Genomic DNA, 12,456 nt, shown 5'->3' with positions numbered 1-12,456 from the left:
GCACCCTGACAGTTAGGAAGTTTTTCCTAATGTCCAACCTAAACCAGCCTTGCTGCAATTTAAGCCCATTGCTTCATGTCCTGTCCTCAGAGGGAAAGGTGTGAGATACCAGTAGACTGTCAATAATGATAACGTCAGACACAAAGCTGATACGTGCATGTAAACAGGATAATCATACCTAGCAAAAATGGCCCTATTCAATCACACAGCATCACACCATATCCTTGTCCCCTGATGGTGCAACAGCTGCTAGACACCTGGCAAGGGGTACTGCCTGAGTTCTAGCAGGGCAAGGAGCTGGGACACTACAGCCACTGGAGGACAGAAAGAACAGATAAAAACTGTTTTTCCACAGTGACCCTGCTCCTTGCACAAAGAACAGAGGAAAAAGTTTTTTAAAGTGAAAAGTGGATGTCTGTGAACTTGGCTGTTTCCTCCAAGCGTCGCCAGCCAGCCCCCCTGGCTTTGAAGAACCTTAACTTGTGTTTGACTAAAGCATCTTCCAGAAAGACGTCCAGGGCTAGCTCCACAAAGGCACTCAGGTAAATACTGAATGTAGGCACCGCTGCCTTTCTCAACCCCCAGTTCATCTGCTCCCTGACCCGGTAGGAGCCTAAGGTTCCGCCAGCAGCCGGTACAAAGCAACCTGAGCGCTGATGCTGCTCCACAGCTCATAGGCACCGACTCTGTGGGTGCTCCAGGGCTGGAACACTCATGGGGAAAAAACAGTTGCTTAGTACCTATTGGCAGCCAGCTGCTCACCCCCCAGCAGCCCTGCCAATCAAATCCTTCCAGTGCCTCCCACCCGCCACAGATCAACTGTTCTGCAGCATGCAGGGGGTGCTGGGAGGGAGAGGGAAGAGTGGGAATGGGGATGATGTCATAAACATACAACTAAGGGGAGCATAAAATCCCTCTTCACCTGTAAAGGGTTAATTCCTCTTTTCCCTGTAAAGGGTTAAGAAGCTCAGATAACCTGGGTGGCACCTGACCAAAAGGATCAATAAAGGGAGAAGATGCTATCAGATCTGTGGGGGGAGGTTTTGTTTGTGTCTTTGTTTTGTTCTCTTCGAGCCAGCAAGGAACCAGGGCAGGAAAAATACATCTCCTTCAGCATATCTGGACTAAGCATCTAGTATTGAGAAATAGTAAGTGATAGCAAAGAAATGCATTCGATTATCTTTTGGTTTAGCTTGTGAATTTTCTTGCTGCAACTTCACACCTCTGCCCTGAGGCGGAGAAAAAAACCTCCAGCTGCAACTTGAAAAAAACACAAAAAACCAACCAACCAAAACCCGCTCTGCTTTCCAAGCAGCCAAAGAGGGGAAAAAAATGTCCTTTTAAAATCCTACTGGGCTTTTGGTTCAAAATGATCCCACCGCGCTGCCACCATGTCAGGGTTCCTTCCCCACTCTGAACTCTGGGGCACAGATGTGGGGACCCACGTGAAAGACCCTCTAAGCTTATTTTTACCAGTTTAGGTTAAAAACTTTCCCAAGGCACAAAATCCACCTTGTTCTTGAACAGTATCCCTGCCACTACCAAGTGAATTAGATAAAGATTCAGGAAAAAGACCACCTGGAGTTCCTGTCTCCCCAGAATATCCCCGCAAGCCCTTCACCTCCCAGGACAGAGAGGAACTCAGCACTTACGCTGCTCAGAGTCTTCGCTCAGGCCTCAATTCTGGTGGGATTCTCCAGAAAGGTGTAAGGATCAGGCCCTTTTCCTGCACATCGAGGAGCCCCTCATACTGCAGAGCAGAGAGACCGTGCCAGGGAGGGGGCCCTGGGACAGACGCCATCCAGCAGCTCTGGCCCTGGTCACCAGTGGGAATATTGCACTGTGTGATGTCCCTGGATGGACCTAGGGCAGAACGGAGCAGCTCCCGGGGACCCCCTGGGGGCCAGTCATACCTTGGGCAGCTCCTGGGGATCCCCTGGGGGCCAGTCGTACCTTGGGCAGCTCCTGGGGATCCCCTGGGGGCCAGTCATGCCTGGGGCAGCTCCTGGAGATCCCCTGGGGGCCAGTCGTACCTTGGGAAGCTCCTGGGTACCCCCTGGGGGCCAGTCGTACCTGGGGCAGCTCCTGGGGATCCCGTGAAGGTCGTACCTGGGGCAGGTCCTGGGGATTTCCTGGGGGCCAGTTGTACCTGGGGCAGCTCCCGGGGACCCCCTGGGAGCCAGTCGTACCTGGGGCAGCTCCTGGGGATCCCCTGAAGGTCGTACCTGGGGCAGGTCCTGGGGATCCCCTGGGGGCCAGTCGTACCTGGGGCAGCTCCCGGGGACCCCCTGGGAGCCAGTCGTACCTGGGGCAGCTCCTGGGGATCCCTTGGGGGCCAATCGTACCTGGGGCAGCTCCTGGGGATCCCCTGAGGGCCAGTCGTACCTGGGGCAGCTCCCAGGGATCCCCTGGGGGCCAGTCGTACCTGGGGCAGCTCCCAGGGATCCCCTGGGAGCCAGTCGTACCTGGGGCAGCTCCCGGGGATCCCCTGGGGGCCAGTCATGCCTGGGGCAGCTCCTGGGGATCCCCTGGGGGCCAGTCGTACCTTGGGCAGCTCCTGGGGATCCCCTGGGGGCCAGTCATGCCTGGGGCAGCTCCTGGAGATCCCCTGGGGGCCAGTCGTACCTTGGGAAGCTCCTGGGTACCCCCTGGGGGCCAGTCGTACCTGGGGCAGCTCCTGGGGATCCCCTGAAGGTCGTACCTGGGGCAGGTCCTGGGGATCTCCTGGGGGCCAGTTGTACCTGGGGCAGCTCCCGGGGACCCCCTGGGAGCCAGTCGTACCTGGGGCAGCTCCTGGGGATCCCCTGAAGGTCGTACCTGGGGCAGGTCTTGGGGATCCCCTGGGGGCCAGTCGTACCTGGGGCAGCTCCCGGGGATCCCCTGGGAGCCAGTCGTACCTGGGGCAGCTCCTGGGGATCCCCTGGGGGCCAGTTGTACCTGGGGCAGCTTCTGGGGATCCCCTGAAAGTCATACCTGGGGCAGCTCCCGGGTTCCCCCTGGGGGCCAGTCATACCTGGGGCAGCTCCTGGGTTCCCCCTGGGGGCCAGTTGTACCTGGGGCAGCTCCCAGGGACCCCCTCGGAGCCAGTCGTACCTGGGGCAGCTTCTGGGGATCCCTTGGGGGCCAATCGTACCTGGGGCAGCTCCTGGGGATCCCCTGAGGGCCAGTCGTACCTGGGGCAGCTCCCGGGGATCCCCTGGGAGCCAGTCGTACCTGGGGCAGCTCCTGGGGATCCCCGGGAGCCAGTCGTACCTGGGGCAGCTCCTGGGGATCCCCTGGGGGCCAGTTGTACCTGGGGAAGCTCCTGGGGATCCCCTGAAGGTCGTACCTGGGGCAGCTCCCGGGGTCCCCCTGGGGGCCAGTCGTACCTGGGGCAGCTCCCGGGGACCCCCTGGGAGCCAGTCGTACCTGGGGCAGCTCCCGGGGATCCCTTGGGGGCCAGTCATACCTGGGGCAGCTCCTGGGGATCCCCTGAGGGCCAGTCGTACCTGGGGCAGCTCCCGGGGACCCCCTGAGGCCTGGCGATACCTGGTGTATGATGGGGCCTGTCTGGGGACCTCCAGGGCCTGGTTGTACTGTAAGGATCAGGCCCTTTTCCTGTAGCCATATGATAAGGCCTGTAACCACAGTATAAGGCCTAAAAGCCTGCGGCCTTTGTCTGCAGCCAGATTGAAAGATCAGGTGGACACGGTGCCCCCGTTGGGCTTGGACAGGAGAATTCATTCAGTCTCATTCCAGTGCTTAAAAGCCCAAGTGCTCCGCACCGGAGAAATACCCGCAATGAGCCGGATGAGCAGGCAGAGAGTTCAGCTGTGGGAATCCAAGCGCCTTCATTTTTTTAGTTTCGGCGTCGGGGTGCCATTTAGAGTTGCCAGGTAGTGGGCTTTCAGCTGCAACAGCTGCCCTCTGTCCACGGGAACGTTCTGTTGGTGTTGGTTTTCCTGAGTCTGTTCCCCTGAAGTGACTGTGATGCATTGGCAGGTTTCTGAGTACGAGCAGAAGTGGAGTCCCAGAGTTCACACCTCACAGGAGTGGGGAGCTCACAACCTCCAGCTGGTTCTGAAAACCTCAGATTCACCTTCAGAGGATGGCGAAGGTTCAGGGTCCCTCTTGCAACCTTTCCTCTGCACCCCACCCAGGGAACAGCCCCTGCCAGAGCTGGAGTCCATTTCCCTCTTGGTGTGACAGAGAGACCGTGGTTACAGCAAGGAAGTCAAGACTCCTGGGCTCTGTCTGTCATTTTGCCACTCAGTCACTGTTAGACCTTGGCCAAGTCACCTCTCCCCGTGCCTCAGTTTACCTATCTGTATAATAAAGATAGTTTACCTGTCTGCACAGGAGGGTGGTGAAGCACTGGAACGGGCTACTTAGGGAGGTGGTGGAATCTCCTTCCTTAGAGGTTTTTAAGGTCAGGCTTGACAAAACCCTGGCTGGGATGATTTAGTTGGGGTTGGTCCTGCTTTGAGCAGGGGGCTGGACTAGATAACTCCTGAAGTCCCTTCCAAGCCTGATATTCTATGAATCTATAATATGTTCATGGTGACTTTCCTTTGCTAGGTGTGTTGAAGACCGTTCAGTGAAAGGTGCTGCACACTCTAATGATAGTTACTAACGAGAAGTACTGATCTCTGCTCCCTTAGCGACAGCCTTGTGTGCCTGCAGAAAGTGTTTGTGTCTCCCCTTAGTCATCTGTCTCCAGATCTGTCTGTCTAATCCACCTTGGGCATTTACAGGGTATCAGACTCTATGGAGACCCAAGTTTTGTCCCTAGCTTTCTTCCTAATCAAATATAATTTTTAAATATTCACAGAAGAACAGAGCAGCCAATTCCTCTCTGACTCAGCCCAGAGCCCAAAAGTTCTCATCTCCCTTTGGGAAGGTCCCTTAATTACTGTTTACTCCTAAAGCTGGATAATTAGCACAGAAGCTCAGACATGGAAAGAGAGACATTGGCTAGATTGTCTCCTGTCTCCAGCCTGTTTACATCCAGTTGCCTCTTCTTCATTAGAGGCTGAACAAACCCCACTGGGGTTGCTCAGAGCTATATTATAGATGGTGCACACCCCTGTATCAGCTCTCGGTGTGGGATGCTGCTGCAGATGTTGGGCTGAGAGAGGTGTGGGACACGGCTACCTGAGGGGGATTCCCAGGGAAGACACTTCCATCTCAGGATTTACAGGTATCTATCTCTTGCTGAGGAGCTCTGCTCAACAAACCCAGTGCAATGTGGGCATGCTGGGAAAAAGAGTAAGTCTGGGGTCCTTTCTTCCCTGCACAGCCATTAAACATCTCAAGGCCCTTGCCACAGGGGATGGGTTTGTTCCAGTATCACTGGCCAAAATGTCTGTCTTTCCTGTGCTACCCCAGCTGATGCCCTCCAGCCCCAAGGTGGCTGCATTTCAGTAACACAGCGGATTGCTCGGGATGAAAGGTGTCAGTAGATGTACAATACACAGCTCAGTTCAGTGGCTTGTACTTTCCTTAGGACCCAGTGAGGGAAAACTGCCCTTGGAGTAAGAACTCTGGAGCTAGCTGTCACCTCCTGCTCTTGCATTTCAGGGACCGTTACCTGGCTTTTATCTCCTGTAAGGCCAATGTAATTGAATGTTATCTTGTTTGTGGTTTATGAGACAGAGTAAATATAAATACCAGATCTTCTTTCTTTATTGATAGATTCTTAGAGTTTAAAGTCACAAGAGACCATTAGATCATCCAGTATGATCTCCTGTATAACAAAGGTAATCACATTTCACCCAGTCACTTCTGTATTGACTCTATAACTACTATTTGACTAAGACCCCGTCTACACTGGGATTTTTCATCACAGAAATCTTAGAGCCATGGAGTAAGAAGGGACAGCAAAGGTTATCCAGTCTAATCACCTGCCAAGATGCATGATTTGATCTGTGTAAAACATCCAAGGTAGATGATTATCCAGCCTCCTTTGGAAAACCCCCCATTGAAGGAGCTTCCATGACCACCCAGGGCATCTGTTTCATTGTCCTCCTGGTCTGAGTTAGGAAGTTTTTCCTGAGATTTCATCTAAATGTGCTTCGCCTCTTGTCCTGCCCTCAGTGACAAAGAGGATAACTTTTCTCCATCTTTTTTATGGCAGTCTTTCAAGTATTTGAAAAGTGCTGTAATGTCCCCCCCCTCAGTCTCTTCTTTTCCAAATTAACATTCCTAGTTCCTTCAGCCTTTGCTCATCTGGCTTGTTTTCCATCTCTTGGATCATCTTTGTCTCTCGTCTCTGTATCATTTCCAGTTTCTCTACATCCTTCCTATACACTGGTGACCCAAACTGGCCCTGAGAGATGTAGCTATATCAATCTAACCTCAGTGTAGACAGCATGAGGTCAATGGAAGAATTCTTTCATCAACCTAGTTACCACCTCTCGGGGAGGTGGGTTACCCCTGCCGTCGGTGTAAGTCGTGTCTACACTGACGCGCTATGGCAGCTCTGCTGTAGAATTGTCAGTGTAGACAAGCCCTCGAGTCGAAATACATCCTGTCTGGGTCAGCACAAATGGGGAGCTGGAGAATCCACCACTTCCCTTCGCAGTTTGTTCCAGTGATTAATCACCCTCAGAGGTAAAGATTTGGTCCTTATTTCCATCTGGAAGTTGTCTGGCTTCAGCTTCCAGTGATTGGGCCTACCTCTGCCTTTCTCCACTACATTACAGAGTCCATTACCCAAGGTTTTCTCCCCAGGAAAGTCTCTGCTTGATCAACTTTTAGTTGAGATAAATAGATGAAGCTCTTTAAGTCTTTCTCTGTCAGGCATTTTCTCCAGCTTCCAATCATTTTTGTGGCTCTTTTCTGCACCCTTCCCAAGATTGTTTTTGAAATGTGGATCTCAGAACTGGAGGCAGTTTATTCACCAGTGTCATGTGCAGAGGCAACATCCTTCCCCTGCTTCAACTCAGCACTCCCCTGTTTATGCATCCAGGGGTTGCATTGGCTCTTTTGGTCACGGCATTGCACTGGGAGCTCGCAATGAGTTGGTTGCCCACAATGACCCCTAAATCCTTTCCTGAGTCCCTGCGTTCCATAAAATAGTGCCTGCTTGTGGGCTGAGCCCCCCTTCCCAGTTCCAAGAGGATCACTTTGCATTTGTCTGTATTAACACATTTTGTTTGCATGGGCCCAGCTCTTCAGATGCTCCAGATCAATCGGTGTGCTGCCCTGGATTCCTCGTTGTAACCACTCTTCCAGTTTCTGGGTCATCACAAATTTTATCTGCAGTGATTTTCTATCGAACAGCATCCAGCCTAGAACTGATCCCTGCAGAACCTAACTAAAAACAGTTCCATTCACTGACAATGGCCCACTGACAATGGCTTTCTGAGATCTGTCAGTTAGCCAGTTTTTAGTCCATTTTATCTGCGCTCCACTGGTATTGCAGTGTTCATTTTGTTTCTCTCAATGTTTTCCTCTAATAAATGAAATGCCTCAGAGAAACTGAAGTGTATTGCATCTCCATGGTTCCCTTGATCAACCAAACATGCACTCTCCTTATTTGACAAGGCTGGTTTTCCATAAACCATGCTGTTGACTGGCGTTGATTATATTCCTAGACTATTTTTTACACTACTCCCATACCAGCTTTTCCATTCTTTCCTAACTATGTCAAATAATTTTTAAAACTTTCCTTTCATTTTGTTAAATTGTTTACTTTTAACCCAGCACTGACCTGTATTTGTCTTTCTTTTCTCTTTTTTGAGCAGCCAGACACCAAAGCCATTAGAGGGGCACAAGAGGAGAAATCTGAATCAGGGAGGCTTTGAGGCAACACTTTGAAGCTGAGAACCAGTAATGTATGTTGCTGTGCTTGGGACTGTATTGCATAATGACGCCCAGTGTCAGTAGGGTAGGAAGCATTTTTGATTGTTCAGGCACAGGATAAATGATAAAACTGCTTGCTTGTTTGCTGCTGCCATCTGCTGTCACAACTTGCGTGGAAACAAATAAAGAGTGTGTATTATTCAAACAACTTTGTTTTTATAGCCAAAACCCCCACAACACTATGCACACACACACAGACACATGCACATTCCTGGTGGGGGAGGTACCAGGAGAGGGCTGACCCAAAGTACCAGGTATCAGAGAGGAATGTATGTGCGGCATTTTGAGAGATCATGGGAAAGAGTTCTGAATGTGCCGAAGGGGAGGATGGGTTGCATCTGCTAAGTCTGGAGTGTCAGGAGGGACTTCAGCATGATGAGTTGCCACTCCAGAACTTTTATCAGCCTCTCCATTGTGGATATGCCTCATTTTCTTCGTTCCTGCTTGTCACTTTCGCTCCATTGCCTGCATTCTGTCTTGTAGGTATCACAATACTGCAGCACCTCCTGGAACATATCTTCCTTGCTCCATCTTGGGCACTTTCTTATCCAGCAGAGATGCTCAGCTGGAGTGGAGGGGATGCCGCCCTTCAAAGACTTGTCTGGTGAAGCACAAGAAACAATAAACAGAAGCATTCTTATTAAGTGTACCTACATTGAAACGATACTAAAATACACCTTTGGTAACACACCAATCACTTTCCTGCTGGCCCTTGGGAAGCACACATGCCAGCAAACACCACAAGCAGTGCAGAAACAGAGGACATTGTGCCTGGGATAAAAGCAATGTGAGAGGGATGCAGAGCACTTCTCAGGGGGCAATTCTCTATAGTTTCCCACCCTTTTCCACAGGCAGGGGTCATTGTGGAAGGTATCTCACATTGGAAGGGAAGCAAGGAGGCAAGAGTGCAGCTACTACATGCTTGTAGCTTCTGCCCAGGTCCCTGTGCTGCTCCTCTGGGTGCTGCTTTGTTCCTGGCCCAAGTAATTACCGAATGGCATGGAAAAGTGTCCCTCAGTGGGGGAAGGAATAAAGCAGCTCTGCCAAGGACCCTCCAGCAGAGGATTGCTGAGTACTGGCAGGAAAATTTCCTGAAGATCTCTCTGGAGGAATCCTGTGAAATCTCAATGAGAAATAACAACAACCTGCTCCACTGCGCTGCCTAGCTGTACTGGGAATTGCCCAGCACACAGAAACCCAGCCACCCATGTACATTTCTCTGCCCCAACCCACCTCCACACTTCATAAAGCAAAACCACTTACCAGGAGTCTCCTCTTCACTTCTGACTCACCTGATTGTGACTACTGAGACTACCTGGCCACCTCCTGGGTGACCCTGACCTGGGAACCACATCTTCTTCTGCCTCCACCTTTTCCTCGATGACTTCCTCCTTTGGGTTAGGTCCAGCTTCCGCCAGCTCCAGCCCAGCCAAAGTACCCACAGGACTCTTGGCCGTGGAGGTGGGGTTGCTGCCAAGGATAACGTCTGACTCCTTATAAAAATGGCAGTTGTGGGGCGCTTCTCTCCTTCACCTTTGCTCTGCACTGCAGCATGTCCTGATCAGAGCTCTTTCCCCAGAAGCTCCGTGAAAACCGATTCCTATGGCTCCAGCATAACTGGAACCTCATAGCCTCCTCTCCCCATATTCTGTGCATATCCAGCAGTTCTGCTGTGGTCCTACCGGGAGAGCATTGGCTGCGTGGAGCCACCAAGACCACCAGGAAGATGTGATATGAACACCCCACACTGAGCAAACAGGAAGGGGAATTTCAAAATTACTGGGCTTTCAAGGGGGAAGGATGTAAGGTGTTTATCCGGATGCACAGCAGCTGAATTTAAACTGTGTAAGTGTCAAACTAGGCACTTTAGTGACAAAACTTGTGTGTACAAACCTTTACAACTCTTGCCAAGGTGGTTTTATTACATCACTGAAACTGAGCAGTTCCATTATCAAAAGTGGTTTTGTAGCGTGTATACCTCCCCTGTTTCTTCACCAAAAGCTGCCTTTCGGCAAAAACAATAGGCAGTATAGACAAGGCCTCAGGAACAATGAGATGTATGTTTCCTGCTGGTGCCTGTGAAGATTTTCCACACCACGACGTACAGGAATTATTCACACAGGGAGCACCATGAAATATGGAATTGGCATTAGCAGGGTCAGTTGTTCAAATGTCCTTTTTCAGTGTGTGAAGAGCGACCAATCGGCTTCACCCATGAAAACATCCTCCAGTACTGCATGTAGTGTCTCACATTCACATTGTCTCTCCATCCAGGCAATTGAAAAGCGACCATCACCCTGGGCCCTGGGCACATAAAGGAAGTTAGAGGAACGTACAGTACATGCAGGAGACACCATTCTGCCTCAGAGAAGGACACCTTCACTCTTTCTCCATGTCTGAGTCCAATATAACCAACTTCACCAACCCCTCCACCTTCATCCTGCTGGGCATTCCTGGCCTGGAGGCTGCCCATGTCTGGATCTCCATCCCCTTCTGTGCCATGTACATCATAGCCATCTTGGGGAACTTCACCATCCTGTTCATTGTGAAGAGGGAGTCGAGCCTTCATGTCCCCATGTACTATTTCCTCTGCATGCTGGCCATCAGCGACCTGGGCCTGTCCACGTCCATCCTGCCCAAAACACTGAGCATCTTCTGGTTCAATTCCAGGGAGATCGATTTCAGTGCCTGCCTCACCCAGATGTACTTCATTCACTGCTTCACAGTGATGGAGTCTGGGATCTTCGTGGCCATGGCTTTGGATCGCTATGTGGCCATTTGCCATCCCCTGAGACATTCCTCCATCCTGACAAATACTGTGGTGGCCAAGATCGGCCTGGCTGTGGTGCTGCGCAGCGGCATGCTCGTAATGCCCCATCCCGTCCTGGCCAGGAGGTGGCCATATTGCAGAACCAACATCATCCCCCACACGCACTGCAATCATATGGCTGTGGTGAAGCTGGCTTGTGCTGATATCAGCGTGAGCAGTTACCATGGCCTCTTCGTGGTATTTTGTGGGCTCAGTCTGGATGGGATTTTTATCATTGTGTCCTATATCCAGATCCTCAGAGCCATCTTCAGCCTCCCCACAAAGGACGCCCTGCTCAAGATTTTTGGGACCTGTGGCTCACATCTCTGTGCCATCTCAGCCTTTTACATCCCAGTTCTCTTCTCCTCCCTCACCTACCGGTTTGGGCAGAGTGTGCCCCTGTATTTCCACATTTTCATTGCCAACATGTACCACCTAGTGCCCCCCATGCTGCACCCCATCATCTATGGGGTGAGGACGAAACAGATCTGGGACAGGCTGCTCCGGCTCTTTACTCATGAAGGGATGTAAAGTTTTCTCCTGGTGCTCTGGGTCTCAGACTGAGCTCTGTGGAGAGCTGGCTGGTGACAGGTGCTGGGTCCTCTTCCCTGAATCAGGGGTCATTTAAGGACGTTAAATCCTTTCCTGATCTATCTGTGCTCTGAAAGCATGACAAAGTGGGGAATCTGTCTATGTATTACTCACTGGGCTGCCACCTTTCTAATTGCAGGTAACTCGACCCCTGAGACCACATGCCTCACCCCACCTCTTCCTTGCCTCTGTCTTGCCCCTCTCCTCTCGTCTCCCTGTCACTCACTGGATCCTCCCATGTCTTTCCTCCCCAGTGGAAGGGCTGCAATTTTAGATTTTGTTGCGGAGGAGGCAACAATAACTATGATTCCAGGGGCAACTTAGACATTTGAAAACTATATCAAATTCCCCAATATAGTAAATAAATAAATATTAGACCCATTCAGCTCTAGAAGTAACATTTTCTTACGTCTTATGGCAATTCACTTCCGGGACACTGGTTAGGCTTAAATTTAAAAATAAAATTAATGTGTATTCTTACTTTGCTCCTATCTCTGCAGAGAGAGAGAGGCTCTGCTGGGTTCCTTCTCAGCTCTGGGAGGGGAGTGGGGTCTAGTGGGATACAGCAGAGGGAAGATACATCTGCAGTCCGTATAAAAACATAAGAACCTAAGAATGGACATTGGTCCATCTAGCCCAGTGTCCTGTCTTCATCAGTGGCCAGTGCCAGGTGCCCCAGAGGGAATGAACAGAACAACTATAAAAATAAATAATAATAATATATGGAGCTATACCTATATTGTAAATCTGGAAAGTTATTGAGTCCAGCCACCTGCCTTCACTAGTAGGACCAAATGCTGATTTTTACCACAGATCCCTAAGAGGCACCCTCAAGGTTTGAGCTCACAGCCCTGGGTTTAGCAGGCCAATGCTGTAATCACCAAGTCATCCAGCCCCTTTCACCTAGTCCCAGCTCCTGGCAAAGAGGGGTGAGGGACACACAGAACATGGTTTCGGATCCCTGCCCATCATGGCTAATAGCCATTCATGGACCTGTCCTCCATGAACTGATCTAGTTCTTAATGGAATCCTGGTGTAGTTTTGTCCTTCACAACATCCCTTGTGAAAGAGTTCCACAGGTTGGTGTGAAGAAATACTTCCTTTTGGTTGTTTGAAATCAGCTGCTTATTTATTCACTGGGTGACCGGTGTTCCTTCTAATTTTTTACATCCATGAGTGGAATTAATTTGGTAGGTGGACCAATATGGAGA

General features: G+C 50.8%; 1 protein-coding gene across 1 annotated transcript; it reads left to right on the top strand.

Annotated features, from left to right (window-relative positions):
* The first annotated feature begins 10,237 nt into the window (after positions 1-10,237).
* Positions 10,238-11,185, top strand: LOC127052592 (olfactory receptor 52E2-like). The gene has a single exon (XM_050956484.1). It carries the CDS (start codon positions 10,238-10,240, stop codon positions 11,183-11,185), a length of 948 nt encoding a protein of 315 aa, XP_050812441.1.
* The last annotated feature ends 1,271 nt before the right edge of the window (positions 11,186-12,456 follow it).

This window comes from Gopherus flavomarginatus, chromosome 1 (genome assembly GCF_025201925.1).
Source record: "Gopherus flavomarginatus isolate rGopFla2 chromosome 1, rGopFla2.mat.asm, whole genome shotgun sequence".
NCBI classification, from domain to species: Eukaryota; Metazoa; Chordata; order Testudines; family Testudinidae; genus Gopherus; species Gopherus flavomarginatus.
The sequence above is the reverse complement of the archived record's forward strand: the minus strand, read 5'-3'. Positions and strand labels throughout refer to the sequence as shown.

Coding starts and splice junctions, on each gene's coding strand:
- LOC127052592 (XM_050956484.1), top strand. CDS start 10,238: ATGTCTGAGTCCAATATAACCAACTTCACCAACCCCTCCACCTTCATC.